Source organism: Berghia stephanieae, chromosome 3 (assembly GCF_034508935.2).
Source record: "Berghia stephanieae isolate SIO BIC M18660-M18661 chromosome 3, UCSD_Bste_1.3, whole genome shotgun sequence".
NCBI classification, from domain to species: domain Eukaryota; kingdom Metazoa; phylum Mollusca; class Gastropoda; order Nudibranchia; family Aeolidiidae; genus Berghia; species Berghia stephanieae.
The window spans coordinates 104,182,819-104,200,833 of record NC_088362.1 but is presented as its reverse complement, the minus strand read 5'-3'; the positions used below and the strand labels follow the sequence as shown (position 1 = coordinate 104,200,833).

General features: G+C 36.7%; 1 protein-coding gene across 2 annotated transcripts in view; it reads left to right on the top strand.

Annotated features, from left to right (window-relative positions):
- Positions 1–13,333, top strand: part of LOC144969053 (uncharacterized) — an 18,031-nt gene extending 4,698 nt beyond the window's left edge. The window contains exon 2 of one of the 2 annotated variants that reach the window (XM_078908035.1): positions 11,771–13,333. In XM_078908035.1, the coding sequence (XP_078764161.1) occupies positions 11,799–13,055 (1,257 nt within the window). In that variant the 5' untranslated portion in view covers positions 11,771–11,798 and the 3' untranslated portion in view covers positions 13,056–13,333. The remainder of the gene's footprint in view (positions 1–11,770) is intronic. The other variant, XM_078908034.1, reaches the window with a different exon arrangement.
- The last annotated feature ends 4,682 nt before the right edge of the window (positions 13,334–18,015 follow it).

Sequence of the window (18,015 nt, the reverse complement as noted above, 5' to 3'; positions counted from 1 at the left end):
TGGTGGTAGTGATAATGATGTGGTGCTGGTGGTTGTAGTAGTAGTGGTAGTGATGATATTGTGGTGGTGGTTGTAGTAGTAGAGGTAGCGATGATGATGTGGCGGTGGTTGTTGCAGTTGTAGTGGTCGTGATGATGATGTGGTGGTGGTGGTTGTAATAGTGGTGGTAGTGATGGCGTACTAGTAGTGGTAGTAATGATGATGGAGTGGTGGTGGTTGTAGTAGTGATGATGATGTGGTGGTGGTGTAGTGATAATGATGATGATGTAGTGGTGATGATATGGTGGTAGTAATTGTGGTAGTATTGAAGTGGTGATGGTGGTTGTAGTAGTAGATAGTGACTGAAGATGTGGTGGTTGGAAAACACATTTTCCGTTATTATAATACATGGTTACACACATTCTCTAACTTCATTTTTGACAGCTTTATTGTGGCATAAATATACGCAACAGTTCTGAACCATTTTCTTGTGTTGTTATGTTGTCATAGAGACCGAATGAATGGTAATGACTACATTCTCAGCCAACAATAAAATGGCGCTGAATGCTTTCATAAGTGGACACTTTTTATGCTCCGTACGTATTGTCATTCGTTTAATTCTATGGGCTATGCTTGGTTACACAGGCAAAACTATTAATAATAATGAGCATTGGAACTTTGGTTTAATTCTATGGGTTACGCTTGATTTCACAGGTAAAAATATGAAAGAGCATTGAAGCTTATTTATAGTACTGTATCGTTGTAGACCGTGGGCTGGCAGTCGAACCCCCCCCCCCCCCCCCCCTTTGGGATTTTTGTACACCCATATTTTCTTAAAGAGTACCTATAGAAGTGTTAAAAAATCGATGTTAGCCACTTTGTAAGTATTGGTGGTATTACAATGTTTTATTTTTATGATTATTTATGGTATCATTTTATGCTTTGGTTTCATTTACCTTTTTTTCTCACTTTCATGTCTGTTGTCATCAAATTGTATGGATTATTGATTAAAATAAAAGTTATTTTTGTTTGTCTTATTTTGACTATGGAACTGATACTTATCATAGCAGACCTGCCTTCTTGAAATAGGAAAATGTAATAAGTAGTTTTCAGGGTAAATAACATCGTAGACATTTTAACTACCCTTAAAAACCACCAGTTTGTCCTTATAATGCGTGGGGAAAAATATTAACTCTATGTGATAACTCTGGCACCAGAACTTCGTTTTCAAGAAATGACATTTAATTAAAAACCTTTATTATATCCAGCCGGGATTTAGCCGTAGTACTACGGGAATTTTCGTGGTAGTGAGGAGGTCTGTTGTGATGGGTATCAATATATTTTTTATTTATTTATTTATTTATTTTTTATTTTTATTTTTTAAAATATTTTTTTTTATCTTTTATTTTTTTTTAAATTATCATTATTATTATTATTATTATTATTATTATTATTATTATTATTATTATTATTATTATTATTATTATTATTATTATTATTATTATTATTATTATTATTATTATTATTTTATTTATTATTTTATTTTTTTTTTTAATGAGAAAAACTGATTGGAAATGTAAAAGTGATGGTGATAGTGGTAGTGATGATGGTAATGGTGGTGGTGGTAACGGTGATGATTGGATTGTAGGGAGGATGGTAATATTATTATTGTTATTATTATTATTGATATTCTTGTTGTTGTTGTTGTTGTTGTTGTTGTTGTTGTTGTTGTTGTTTTTTCTTCTTCTTCTTCTTCTTCTTCTTCTTCTTCTTCTTCTTCTTCTTCTTCTTCTTCTTCTTTCTTCTTCTTCTTCTTCTTTTTATTATTATTATTATATTATTATTATTATTATTATTATTATTATTATTATTATTATTATTTATTATTATTATTATTATTATTATTATTATTATTTATTATTATTATTTATTATTATTATTATTATTATTTTATTATTATTTATATTATTATTATTATTATTATTATTATTATTATTATTATTATTATTATTATTATTATTATTATATTATTATACGAATTATTTTTTATTATGTATTATTGTTTTATATTTTTTTTTTAGTGTGTATCATGTTTATTTTTTGGTTATCATTTTTTTGGTTCCATTTACCTTTTTTTTTTCTCCACTTTCATGTATGTTGGCATCAAATTGTTGATTTATTGGCGAAAGCCTAAGATTGAATAAACTTTGAAACTTTGAAACTTTGTAAGTGTAGCCTTTACAGAGTTATCGCCCCTGAAAGGTCACGTGGTGCAGAAAAATTAGACAAGGACTAACAAACTTTGAAGGTTGATAACTTTGCCATTTTTTGTTGTAGAGCCTTAATATTGGTTTCAAAAGAAAGCCTGAAAGTTATTTTATACGTCCATATTAAAATATGGTACTGAAAATGTTTAATATATCGACGTTAAAAGGTCGAAAATAATTTTGTTGTTGCGATTTTGAACATCTGTCAAACTTTTTAAAACAAAAACTATACACAATTTTATATGTCTTTAAAAACAAAAGTTGTAGAGAGTGCAATGTACAAAGTATATGCCAAATTTGGAAGTATTCGAAGAAGTTACGGAGTTGGCGCTTATTTAAGGTCAAAATAGACCTAAAATTGTCCAAAAATGACTATTTAAGAATTTATGTAAACATAGTCTTGTAGCATCTGAAATAAAAGATCTCGATGTGTGGAGTGCAGATATGAACATTATTATCACATGATATTTTATCTTATGTATGTTAGTGACACTACAAAGCACAGTTAAGCAAGAACGACTTAATAGATCGATAGCAGATGACATTTGCTATTGTGTCACCAATGGGCGCTGGAAGATGCCCAAGCATATACTGCTGGACGTCTGGGTGTATCAGTAAGACACCTTACAGGTAATGCACAACTCATTCATATATTGAACAGATTTGCACACGCTATTTCATATTCAGCAATGCTGGAAATCGAAACTGCCATTTGTGACAGCATTACCAACTCCAGCAACATTCTTCCTCAGCAAATCAAAACAGAGAACAACCTTGTAACTCACTTCTGCTGGGATAACTTCGACCTAGCTGAGGAAACATTATCTGGTTCAGACACAACACATACGACACACGGGATAGTGATTCAGGAAGTAAGAGATAAGCCTAACGAGGAAGTGACCAATGAAAAAGAAATTGATGGCTGCCAGACAGACACGGGTCAAACAACTGTTACACAGAGTAAAAGGCGCTCCATGAATTACCAACCCAAAGATTTACCACCGTGTTTCTTAAAGCAAAAAACAGAACCAACCATACCGACACTTGAAGTATGTGTAACATGTTCTGTACTAGGTGAAGTTCCACTGTCAGATTTCATGTGGATGTTTTGTAGATCCAATCCAGAAGGATTGAGAGAGACAGTTCCTGGCTGGCAAGGATGGGTTTCTGCTTTGGGAAAACTCATGCAAGGGACAGGTTTTGAAGAAATTATCATAGAATCTGGCATCTGTGCAAGTGGTTCTATGAACAAAGTGATGAGTGGAAAGCACTATAATAGAGCACTGAGAGTTCACGTGTTGATGTTAGAGGCTCTAGAGAGATGTTTATTTAAACAGTTTGAGCAGCATACCAACTCCAACATTCTCATCAAATCTGTGAAAAAAGAATCAGTGAGTCCATGCTCTTCATGGACGAAAATAGTCTCGAATGTGCATCAGAGAATGAAGACTTCAAAGATTTGTGGATGCGATACTCACACTTTAAGGAAGGAGTTCATCAGGGATGTCTTGGAAAAACAGTCCAATTTTGGATTAAGTATATGGATAAAGTTTGACTGTTGCTAAAATTTCTACGAGACACAAAGCCCAACAACTTCATTGTTCATGTCCAGTGCCTTCAGGAACGATGTCCCTTATTCTTTGCAATGGACCATCAGAATTATGCTAGATACGTGTCAGCATACCTCATGTCTCTGACCAATCTTTCCCATTCACATCCAGGTGCTGATGAGTTGCTGAAAAACTGTAGACATGTTGATCGAGCAGACAATCAATCGGCAAGCAAAATCTAAAGGGGGGATTATTGGCTTCAGCAGAAATATGCCTGCATATCATCGCTGGTGTCTCACCAGACCCACAAGAGATGAGTATTTAAATGCCACTCTCGAACAAGCCGACATGAATAAGGAAGACACCTCCATTCACAAAGAAGAAAGACCATCAAAAATACGGGAAAGTGAGGCTGCTATTCAGCGTGTGCATTCTGCAGTGAACAGATTCATAAATCCCTTTGATATTGACGAAAAGGAATCTTTAATAATATGTTTATCTTCAGGGATGAGAGCAGCAGAAAATATTTCTGATGATCTTTTGTCTGTTGACCAAAAGGGCCAGGAACAATTTAATGAATTTGTCTTTTGGAGAAAGACCATTCCTTTCACAAGCCCATAAAAAGACATCTCTGAAGACGTTTCATAACGATCATAAAACTGTCACTGTAAAACCATCAAAACAACAAAGTGTACAGATCGCTGCACAGAGTAACATTTTTGAGCAGTTATTGATGGTCAGTACACATCATGACTTGGATTTGCAAAAACTGTTGGCATATCCTCTAAGTCCAATCCCATGGGCCCTTGCAACACCAGATGGACTTCCAACAAAAACAGACAAAAGTGCATTGATGCGTGTATTAGAAAATCCTGTCGCTCTTTTTGATGTCACAAACAATACGAATACATGCAAAGAAGTTGTAATTGATGGAAATGCTGTGTTTCATTCCCTAAAAAGTATTCCGGAAACTTGTGGCCAGCTGTCAGAAAAGATCTTTCAACTTTTATCCTCAGCTAAACGTATTCATTTTGTGACAGATTCGTATAACACAAAATCCATCAAATCTCTTGAAAAGACCAGAAGACGCTCCAGTCAGAAAAAAACCCTTGTTATTGCGGGGACTATCTACAAAAACGCCACGAGATTGGAAGTCTTTTCTATCTAATGATGACAACAAGAAAAATCTCATCAACCTTATTCAAAAGTCATGGGAGGATGATACAAAGGCAAGGAAATACTGTTTGTATCAGAAGAACAGTGCACTTGCTTGACAAGTAGAGATGGAGTAACAACAGAAGCCACCATCGTACACTCATTATGTTCATCACATGAAGAAGCAGACAGCTGCATTATACTTCATTGTTTTCATGCAGCCAAGAGTGATTGTGATGAAATTATTGTTCACTCCCCAGATACAGATGTCTTTCTACTGATGATGTTCTTTGCAACTGAAATTTCAAAGCCGCTGTTTTTATGGACTGGAACAGGATGTCATCGCAGACTTATCAACATATCTCTATTATCTCAGATGCATTACACAAGTTTGATTCGTGCAATTTTGGGATTTCATGCTTTTACAGGATGTGACACCACTAGTGCATTCATTTGAAGATGAAAAATTAAGCAATTGAAAATCATGAAGGTAAAACCACAGTTTCTTCTTGCATTCGAGGCACCTTGGTGTGAATGAAATTGTGGATTCTAAGCTTCTGGATGACTTGGAAGAGTTTGTTTGCTTTATCTACAATAAAATTACTTATTCAGATGTGAACAAATTGCATTTTGATATGGTTCGTCAACGGTTCCACACAGGGTCTGGAAATATTCTGTCAAACTCGGTTGGAATTGATTTTAGCCTGCTGCCCCCATGCCGATTCACTCTTCAAATGCACATCATGCGTGTGAATTATCAGACGCTTCTTTGGAAGAAATCCAATATCTCATTTCCAAATCTGCCACCTCCTGAGGATCATGGCTGGAAGGTGACTACTGATGGAGACCTAGAATGTAACTGGTGTGCTGGAGACATTGTTCCACAAGATCTGGTGGATATGTCAACTGGTCAGCCAGATGATAGTGAAGATGATGTTTTCAAAACCCTTTCAGCTGATGAATTTGACAGTGACAACAGTGAGGAAGAAACGAGTGACAGTGACAGTGACAGCGAAGAGGATAAAGATTACCCAGCTTCTGCAGCTGAGTTGGTGGAGCAAAGTACATCTTGAACTAAGCCCGTCATATGCTGCCATTGATAAATTATTATAAATTATTTTAATGAAATAACTATATTCTGCTAATCGAGAGCTTTCATTTGATATGCAACATGAATATATTTACTCAATTTTGAAAAAAAATAAATTCACAGGCTTTCGGTATTTTGGGCATTAAATGACTTCCCATTCAAAAACTATCACTTCAGGTGCTTTCAAATTTGGCATGTACGTTAAGTTACAGTACATCTACATTTTCATTTATTTAGAGCATATTGAACTATTAATTTTTCTGTTGTTATTCTTAAAAATAGATATTGAAAAACACAAGAAAATTGCTTTTTGACCTTTTGTCATGGATTTCCTTCAAGACAAAAATCTTGAAACCTTAATATCGTAACTTATGTTTAGGTATAGACTGTGGCCTTTCATTTGGAACCAATTTGAATGTTCTAGAGCTAAAACTAAAAAAGTTATGAATATTTTAAATGGGTTGGTACTTTTTTTTTTTTTGCACCACGTGACCTTTCAGGGGCAATAACTCTGTTAAGGCGACACTTGCCAAGTGGCTAACATGCTCAGATCACTTCCTTGGGAGGTTGCCTAACATAAAAAAGGAGTGGTATAAAATCCCTATAGCCAGCCCACGGTCTATTGGTGCATATGATGACAATCCTTTTTTAAGAATAGTCGTGATAAAAATAGTTAATCATAATTCATAATGTGAATGGGGAAGGTGTTACAGCGGCGGTTAGATAAAAATACCGAACGGTCAGGTATCGATGTGACAGGAAAGTCAGACAGACAGATAGATAGATAGATAGATAGATAGATAGATAGATGGATAGATATATGTGTAAATAGATAAATAGATAGATAGATAGAAAAAAGGGGGTAGGGGAAGGGTTGAGAGAGAGAGAGAGAGAGAGAGAGAGAGAGAGAGAGAGAGAGAGAGAGAGAGAGAGAGAGAGAGAGAGAGAGAGAGAGCTACCAGGATGTGTTCTTGTAAAGATGTTTATTACGTTATCATTACATTTAGAGGAAAGAGAGGCATTTGAAGGAAAATATTTAATAAACAGCGAGTGTCTCGAAAAAGTATTGGTCTCAGATAATCATTAAAATAAATTGATAAATAAATAAATAAATAACAACAATAGAAAGGAATAAAGCAAAACATGAAAACTATAATAGTATGTGATTATTGTAGAGAAATTTTGGATGTTAGAGAACCTTTATATAGGCGTAATAATTTTGATCATGTTGATGAAATAATGGCAGTAAAAGATACTACTAAAGACAGGGAATTATTACATTGTATCAATTGTATAAAAATAATTGGTTATTGTCGTAGAAACGTTTATACCAGGGGCGTGGCTCTATTGGTTCAAATGGTGACTGGTACAGCATCCATCTTTTAAAAACGGATTACAGCATTTAAACAATATATATAAAACCGAGAAATGTTATATCCCGCCTTTTGTCAACAGTGCGAAACACACCTGTCACAACGCCTTCTATCCACGCTTCACACAATCGAATGACAAGGCATAGAATTAAACGAATGAGAATACGTACGGAGCCTAAAAAGTGTCCACCACCACATCATCATCACTACTACAACCACCACCACTCCATCATCGTTACTACCAATACCACTACACCATCACTACCACCAATACTACTACACCATCACTACCACCACTATTACAACCACCACCACCACATCATCATCACGACCACTACAACTGCTACAACCACCACCACATCATCATCACTACCTCTACTACTACAACAACCACCACAATATCATCACTACCACTACTACTACAATCACCAGCACCACATCATTATCACTACCACTACTACTACACCACCACCAGCACATCATCATCACTACCACTACTACTACAACCACCACAACCACATCGTCATCACTATCACTACTACTACAACTACAACCACAATATCATCACTACCACTACTACCACAACCACCAGCACCACATCATTATTACTACCACCACTACTACTACACCACCACCAGCACATCATCATCACTACCACTACTACTACAACCACCACCACCATATCATCACCATTACAACTATTACTACAACCACCACCGCCTCATCATCATCACTACCACTACAAACACCACCACATCATCATCACTACCACTACTACTACAACCACCACAACCACACCGTCATCACTACTACTACTACTACTGAAACCACCACCACCATATCATCACCATTACAACTATTACTACAACCACCACCGCCACATCATCATCACTACCACTACAAACACCACCACATCATCATCACTATCACTACTACTACAACTACAATCACCAACACCACATCACCCTCACTACCACCAGTCCAGTATCACAATCACTACCATTGTGTTTTGGAGCTTTACTTCATTTGAAATAAGGAAACTTCGGAATTGCATTTGGCAATGTGTTTATAGGAATTCTAATCAGTTATCTATTTAGAACTAGATACTATACAATATGTATGCCAAATACCATCCCAATTCCCTTTCTTGTGTGCAGCAATTCCTCTTTCGGCATTGAAATTCCTACGTGTGGTGTCTGAAATTCCTGTGAGCCAAATTTAAAGTTGGCGTCTCTTTGCTATGATGATGCAGTGAGTGTGAAAGTCATCACTACGCACATAAACAACAGAAACAATTTAAAAACATGACTATGACATGCAACCACTCACACATGAGGCTATACTATTTATCATTTTCTCTATATAAAACAGGACAAGACAAAAAAAAAAGCTTGACTCTCTCTACACTTCGCATTGATGTTTGTCGTCTGACGACTTCAACTCTCTGTCGACCTGTCAATATTCCTTTTTCCTAGGACGTAATCATTAATAGAATGTTGTGTGGTTTTGACCATGAAGAAAACCTTAAGAAGTCACATTTATATATTTTAGAGACATCGTTGTGAATAATTTTGAGTTAAACGAGCGAGCAGGAAGTTATTTTCTTAGATTTCATGAACGGCCGATCAGCGCTTGTTTACTATATATAGTAACGCAATTCCCAGCCCATGTCTTAATGGCGGATGGTTTTCTCATCAAGGCCGCTGGTTGGCTAGCCAATAAGAGCACCACACGGTTTCCATTGGGTAAATTCCTTGCGACAAGGTGACCAGCAGGGGTTTTGAAAAATAACCAGATTTGATTTTTAAAAACACTATTTTGTAAAGAAAACACCAGATACCCCCAAAAGGCTAACCCCCCTAAGAAAACTCATTAGTTTTGTTAAACAAAAAACTCGGAGGTTAACGCTGTTGGTTATCCTCGATTAAACCCAGAAACTGATGTTAAGCAAGGCGAGATTTGCGACCGACCGTCCCTCCGCTTGTCGCCCAGGTATTAAACCATACACATTGCGATTTCACTACGATTTGCTTCAACCGTGCCTGTCCCCAGATCGTCACTGGTAGATAACACAACGTTTATGGAGCCTTATAGGCAGGGAGTCTCTCTACCATCTTTTAGTGTCCTCATCGCGCAATGCATTCATTTGCTCCAATCCTGAAAATAAACAACACCCGCTATAAGTCGAGTGTGTAGTGTGTGCAAAGATTCATTGAAATACACCAGCATGTCGCAACACGATGCACACAATTAAACACGCTCGTGATCATGTGGTTTGGTGCTTTTGTCATAGCACACTAGAGACTATGGGTATTGGGGCCAAGCATTTTTTCTTTTAATTATTTAATATGCTTGTTTAAAATAAGGTTTTGAACTAAAATTACGAACTTGTATTTGGCTAGTTAGCGTAGCTTTATCAGGCTTGTTAGAGTGATGTTATCAATTGTCCACTACCCATATACAACCCCAACCACTCCTCAAAACATTGTCCTTTATTCTGACTTTAAATACATAGCAATTGCACTTAGGTCGAACTGGGTTTTTCTGTTCTGTATCATTATATTTCACCTAGTTTAAGCCCCTTGACAGACCGTTGACATTCTAACCTGACTTCCGGGCAGTACTGGATACCAATGACTTAGTACAATTAGGTAACGCATTAAGTACTGCTAAACAAATACGATATTGAGGTTTTGATATTAATGTCCATTATCAGTCTTTAATTCATTTTGCAATATACAACCAAGCACGGTTTCCTTGAACTCTTTGGGACGTTCAAGGAAACCATGCATTGCTATGATGTCTGATGGGGAGGGAGGGTGGAAGTATGGCTCAGCGGTGTGGCTTTTGCTTCGTACCCGAAAGATACCTAGTTTGTATATCCACCGTTTAATGTGGCCGTCAACAGGCCATCTCTTGCATATCAATTAATTGCTTATATAATGGGGAAAGGTTTTTAAAACGAAACTAATTACCAAGAGAGATGATTCATTGGAGGAAGGGATATCACCTCACACACACACACACACACACACACGCACAAACAAACACACACACACATGCACGCAAACACAAAACAAAAATACAAATAAACGAAAACAAAATAAAACATCAAACACACATACACACACACACACGCACACACACAGAGAAAGAGAGAGAGAGAGAGAGAGAGAGAGAGAGAGAGAGAGAGAGAGAGAGAGAGAGAGAGAGAGAGAGATTCCCAACTATTTCACTCACAGACAGGGGGGGGGGTGTTATGAAAGACGATATAAATACACGCGCTGACGTAGAACCGAGTCTTGCAAAATGAAAACAATACCGAACATTGCCCAGCTTTAGTGTGAAGTACGAATAGTGAACATAGCATTATTTGTCCTTAAGTACGGCAATGGCGGCTGATGATATTCGTCCTTGGGGACGAATAGGTCTGCCCCCAGTATAATAGACGGCATTGGGGTGAATGCTAGGCAATCTGTGAGAATACTCGAGTAGAGTCTGGGCCATAGCCGTTGTCTACCATCCATACCCTTCCATCCCCATACTCTCATCCACGCTAAGACTTCGTATACAGATGTCACTGCATCCACGCCTATGCACATCTCCACTGTGTGCTCAGAGACGAAAAAAAAAAAAAACAACCAAAAAAAAACAAAACAAAAAAAAAAACATCCCCGGTCTGGAACAAATATTCCGGGCTACGAGCAACTTCCTTCAAATTCATGTGAGGTCTTATGGTTCCATGAAGCTTCAAGGGTCACCACAAATCCCACAACATCATACTCAATTCCACAACTCCCATCGTCATCATCATCATTCTCCTCCTCCTCCTCCTCATCTTCACTAGTACAGCCACCATCAACACAATACCATGACTATCACACTGCTACAATCACCACCACCACCAAACACCATCGTCACTAGCATCATTACTACCACCTCCACCACGTCATCTTCACTACCTTTCTTACGAAAACCACTGCACCAAATCATCATCGTTACCACCTCTACTATCCGACGTACACATATTTGAATGTCTGATGACCCAACTCAATAATGGCCCTGATTAAAATATTTTGCGTTGGTTTGGTTTTATTTCCATTACAACACTGAGCCCATAACATTGTTATTAACAATGTGTCGTATCAGAACTGACAATGAGAGCACGTTGGTCGGATCTAATTAACTATTAATTTTGACTTTCCAACATCTGATTCCCTCCAACGTAATACCATTTTTTAGACGATGGGTCACATTTTCATTTACACTGAATTCTCATGCTTTTAAATGTTATCAAATTGAAAATTGCTTTTCCCAAGAAAATAATAGTTTAATATTGTTATTTCAATTCTACAGAACATTTTGATTCAAGTTGGATAATTGGATGTCTACAATGACGCTAAGGCAGTGTTCCAAACACAAAGCATGTATTATTCTTTGTTTGTGGATAGCCATGATGGCTGCTTCAGCTTATTTTCTCTTCGATAAAACTTCTCTAAACCAGAATGCTTCTACAAACAAGATTACTTCTACAAACAAGATTACTGACGCACTAAAAGAGCCGCCAAACTTCCGTGAGATGATGAAAATTAAATACGACACTTTTACGGCGAATTTTGGCAAGGACAATCTTGAAAATAAAGACAAATATTTGATATATCGGTGTGATTCGGACACAATGAGTTCTTGCGGTGGATGGGGGAACAGACTGAATGGGATTCTACTGGGCTACATTTTGGCCAATTTGACCGGCCGGACTTTTAAAGCTGAGATAAAGTCAAACAAATGTAAGCTTACTGACTATATCGTTCCAAATCGTGTTAACTGGAGCTTGCCCCGGTCAATCCACGCAAGGGTAATCAAAAGTGATGATGTTCAGATTATGAATGTTATAGATAATAGAAAATTATTTAACAACGTCCCTAACATTAACTTCACAAATCATGAGAATATAAAATCAAAGTATGTTTATATGAAGGGAAATCAGGATTACATGAATGCTTTCAAAGCGAATAAGATCCACACTCACCAACTTTCGTGGATGGCAAATTTGACTGATGACCAGGTAGTAGGGAATTTATTCAGGCGCCTTATAAAACTTTCTCCATATCTACAAGAGCGTCTTGACAAAATTCTAGGAAAATCTCTGCACAGTCCGTCAGAAAAACTTATTTGTGCTCATATTCGAATGGGTCGTAACCCTACCATGCCTAGTGACAGCGGAGTTCGGATTTCCCGTGAAAAACTCAAAATTATCTGGAATTTTCTTGGGAAAACTTTGTCTCGATACAATCAATCCAAGGTTTTTGTCATGTCTGACTCACAGAATACAATAGAGGAAGCGAAAAATCAGTCCTTTCATGACAGGCTAATACTAGTTCCAGGGAGAATAGTCCATTCTGAAAGGAGCACCGAATTGGCGGACAAAGCTATGTGTGAAGGACTGGCTAAGGTTGTGTTAGAACAGTTTTTGTTGATGCATTGTGACGTGTTGATGCTTTCTGACAGTAGTTTGGGTCTATTCTCTGCTTACGCCAGAGGAAGTGACAAAGGTCTGTTTTGTTTAGGAAAAAATGTTGTAAAACCTTGTAAATTAACGAATCTGAAGAAGTTTTATGGGTTCTGGGAGGTACAGGTTTAGTTTGAGATAGAGAAAGAAAGAGAGAGAGAGAGAGAGAGAGAGAGAGAGAGAGAGAGAGAGAGAGAGAGAGAGAGAGAGAGAGAGAGAAGGAGAGAGAGAGAGAAGAGAGAGAGAGAGAGAAGAAGAGAGAGAGAGAGAGAGAGAGAGAGAGAGAGAGAGAGAGAGAGAGAGAGAGAGAGAGAGAAAGAAGAAGAAGAAGAAAGGGATATGAATTGTCATGTATTATGCCTTATCCATTTAAATGTATTCAATTAAATAAATAGGTCGTTGGACCCATACTTGAATATTGTAACTATGTATATTGAATCGGCAGTCAATTGTTTCAGAAAATGAAAAAGACGGGCAACAAAGCTTTTGGACGAAACTGAAAACACGACTTACGAGGAAAGGACACAATAGTTAGCCCACTTTTGTGGCGGGTTGTGTGTTATTTTTGTGGGATCGAGTCCAACCGATAGCTCAATGGTCTGGATTCGAACTAGTATGCGCGCTATGGCTCTCGTTACCAGCTGCACCACTCAACCTATACCACAAACGGCTCAGGTTTAATCTAGGGGAGATCAAGAATTGCCTTAGGGTCCCTTATAACTTAAGTGTATTAATAACAAGTGAGTCAAGACAATAGTAACGCCCAAATGCAATAATAACAATTCTATACATAAAGTTTAATTAGATTGTTACAGGAAAAGATAGAAAGAATAAGTATTTATTTAATATCAGAATAGCTCTTATTGGGTGGATCTAATTTATTATTTATTTATCTATTTACTTTGCTATAATCATATGTTTGTTTTGTTTGTTTTTAAGGGTTTTTTTACGGCGCTTGCAACACATTTAGGTTATATCAGCGCCATTCAAAAGGAAGAAAATGGGACAGTAAAAAGTTCTAGAATTACAATTAAAGCATCCAAGAAAAAGTAAGACATAGGGGAACTGGGAATAAATAGGGATCAGATGTAGATTCCAAGAGCATACCACCAATGCACCTAGTTTGAGATCACCTATAAGTCTCATCCAGACACAAGCACAAAATCCAACAAAGTGGAATACACTCAAATGCCTACATTATACATTAAAATAACAATAATACATTACAGAGAGATGATTTACAAGGAAAAAAATATCATCTCCCAAAACAATAACTATGCATTTGACTGTTTCCTTCCCATCTAGGACTCCGGCCAGGGCCAGGACAAAACCAAGTAATTTCATGCCAATACAAAGACAGAAAGCAAGTTGGAAAACAGATATAAGGGGATAGAAGACACAGTATGTACCCCCCTGCCCACTATGGGAGGTCAGGATCCCCACCCAGCTATAATCAAATGTGTCTGTGGAAAATACATTTTAATTTGAAAATGGTATAAGCCCGTTTGGCTTATCTTTATCCCGCCGGCTTGCTTGACTGAGGCAAATGTATCAGCTAGTTCCAGGGTTAGCGCCTCCTTGCAGAGTTTTCTGGACTTCACAACAGTGTGTTGTATTTAGAGGCTGACATCAGGGGTTTACCCTATACACGGACTGGGATGCATGGATTCGGCACGACTGGGTGCTCCAAGGACACGGAAAATGACCTTCAATTAAGAGTTAAAACAACAAGGTCTTATAGCCAATCGAGTTTGTCTTTCGCCACCGAATCGTCCTTGAGCGACACATCATAATAGCCTTGATTTGCGACAAAGGCAAGGAGAAGCAGTAACTCCATGATAATGGTAGTTAGATTATTTGCATCAAACATCAACTGACAGTCGAGCTATCTTACATGATGAGAATTTAACAGGGTTGTGTCCCTGGTATTTCTTTATTCATTTTTATTAATTATAATTGAGGTTATGATGTGTGGCCGGCGATTGGCGGTAGGGTACAGACATTCAAGCAATATACATATTGAATATAAATGAAATAATAACATAGATCATAAACTATAGTATAAGATACATATAGATATAGTTTTGTACAGGTATTCCAACTTACGAACATCCATGGAATAGCACAATTAAAATAAATATACAAACTATAATAGTAATGCTAGATTAAATTGAATTCACAGTAATATCTCGTTCCACTTTGAATGTTAACCAATAAATCATTTTACCTCCAGCCGAGAAGTTTTTACAAGTTTGAAATTGGAGGGATAGCTCTTCTCCATTGGGCTTCTTAGCGTGTGTGTGATTAAATTCAGAGATGAATTTGATTTTGTGAAATGAAAAAGCGCGTCTGAATTATGGGAATAGCCAATCAGAAGAATGTTCCTGTTTTAGATAGCCAATGATATCCAGATGCTTTGGTAAGAAAGAATAACGGATAATTACCGGAGAGCTAGACCTTAATTGTAATTTTAGCTACTCTTGAACGAGACAAGGACCTCAGGGCCTATGCAGGCTGGAGTCTTGTTTGGAAAAGGTAATTAGCAGGGGCATGGATACAATGGGCAGACAATTTGAACAGGTACATAAGCCTTAAGCTGAAAGTGAGTGTTCCGTTATACAATGTAAAGGCTGCCCACCTAACGACCAAAATTTCCGTTAGAGAAATCTAGAGCTTTATTGGAATAAGGCTGTCCATGTTTTGATTATCTTAGCTGGAGGTGTTAATCAAATATATGTCTCGTCCACTAGGTTTGAAGTGGTTTTAAATAAGACACTGACGAATGATAAAGAAACACGCAGTGAAAGAAAATCGCTCGTCACACCATCTCTAAAATACAGAAGAACGAGGGGTGAGCTTATACAATTATATAAAATTGTTTACAGTTTTGATTAAATTGATCACAACACACTTTGTAAGTGCCGCGACGTCAAATTGACCCTGAGAGAAAAAACTTTTTCACACTCTTCTACTTTCGCAATTCTGATCACAAGACAGTTAACAAGACAGTTTGAAATAAACCAAAGACTCCAAAAGTATAATCATTTCAAAAATGAATTGACAGGGGTCAAACTTAACAGAATTGATAAATATGTTTAATGATTTGATGCTTTGATGTCTAATGATGACATAGTTATGATCATATCATGGAATTTTGACCTGAACCGATAAAAATTGTTATTTAATTGATTCGAGAAACTAACATAATTTGAATTGTAATGTATTATTGCTTATTTAAGAACATACTATCAAATTTCTAATAATAATAATGAATTAATTGTTATATTTTAATAATAATAATAATAATAATAATAATAATAAAAAAATAATAATAATAATAATAATGCTGAAAACTTATATAGCGCTTTAACTCAGAGACACCAGACTCTAAGCGCTTAAATTACAAATACTTTGGCTGAAACATACTCATTCATACACACAAGCATACACACACACACACACACAAACACACCACACACAACAGAAACCAGACAGACCTATCTTGCTTCTCATACCATCTACTAAAGACGAAACAGATATGTTTTAAGCGAACGTTTAAAAATAGACAACGCTTCTTTTTCACGAATGCTCTGTGGTAAGGCGTTCCTAACTGAGGGTCCGAAATGAGAAAAGGATCTCATTCCAGCATTTTTCCGTATTCGAGGGACAACTAGTTTGGTGGAATCACTGGCCGAACGTAAGGGGCGGAGTTTTGAATATCTTTCAATTAGTTCCGAAATGTAGGAAGGGGCAATACCTTCAAGACAACGATACACTAAAACACAAGCTTTTAATTTAATCCTTTTCTCAACAGGCAGCCAATGCAGGTCATGAAGCAGAGGTCTGGCAGAATCGCACGCTTCATGAATACTAGTCTGGCAGCGGTGTTTTTGACAATCTGAAGATTATATTGCGAAAAGGCAAACAACAGAGCATTGCAATAATCCAATTTCGATAGTACGAGGGACACAACCAGGTGTTTGGTCACATATTCAGATATGAACCGTCTAAAAGAAGCAATCTTTTTTAGTTGAAAAAAAAAGACAGATCTAACCATGATGATTATACTTTGAAATTTTGATGGATGTTGGCCTTTGTTTGTCTGCAAAATTATCTTTATTATCAAATTAAAGACAAATTTTGCGTTTTCTCAAAATCCATTTTGAGTCATTTTCTGATTTTCTAACATTCATAATATCTGGATTGTTTTCCACCAGATTGTCTCCAGAATCTTTCTAATGATGGGTTTTGTATTATGATGGATGGCTTTTGGGGTAAACTACAATTTAGCAATTTTATGAATTTTTAAATCGATTTTTTCCGCACCAAATTTTCAGTCGAAATCGAAAAAGAATTCTTTAAAATCTATTTTCAAGACTATTGCTAAACCTATCCATCATGATGTAGCTTTTGTTGTAAGAAACATTGTGTGTAAATTTTGAAGAGATCTATTAGTTGTTGTTTTTTTTTTTGCATCACTGTAAGACATTTTGGGTTTTTTGATCTAATTTTAGCCTGTATTGTCCCTGTATGTCAGAAAGAATAAATAATCTGCTTTTGTTTTTTTTTTTTGGTGTTAATCATCAAATTAGACGTCCTACCCCCTAAAAATAACAAGGGAATAACAATATTAGCATTACAATAAAAAATGGGGTTTTGACTACAGCTCCCCCTTTAATAAACATATCTAGTAATAGCAGACATTCAAACATATGCAATTTAATTTATTTGTCATTCTCCTCCTCCGCCTCCTCCTTTTTCCTCAATACTCTCAATCTCCTCTTCTTTTTCTCCTCGGTATAATCAATTTTATTTCTCTACCCTTCCCCTGTTGATGAGTTAATAAGTCTATCGTCGGATATTTCCGGTGTCATGTCACAACTAAGTTTCTCACATCCCCATAACAAAAACAATCATCAACATCACCACAAGAACAACGTCATCAAAACTTGCTAGTGAGAGGTCGAGCGCCTCCATTTTCTTTTTTATGCAACCAGGGACGCTTTGCGATTTAGTCTCTATTTTAATGACTTTGATTGAGCTCGATTAACCTTAATTTGTTGACGGAAAATAGAAAAAAGGGTCAGATTTA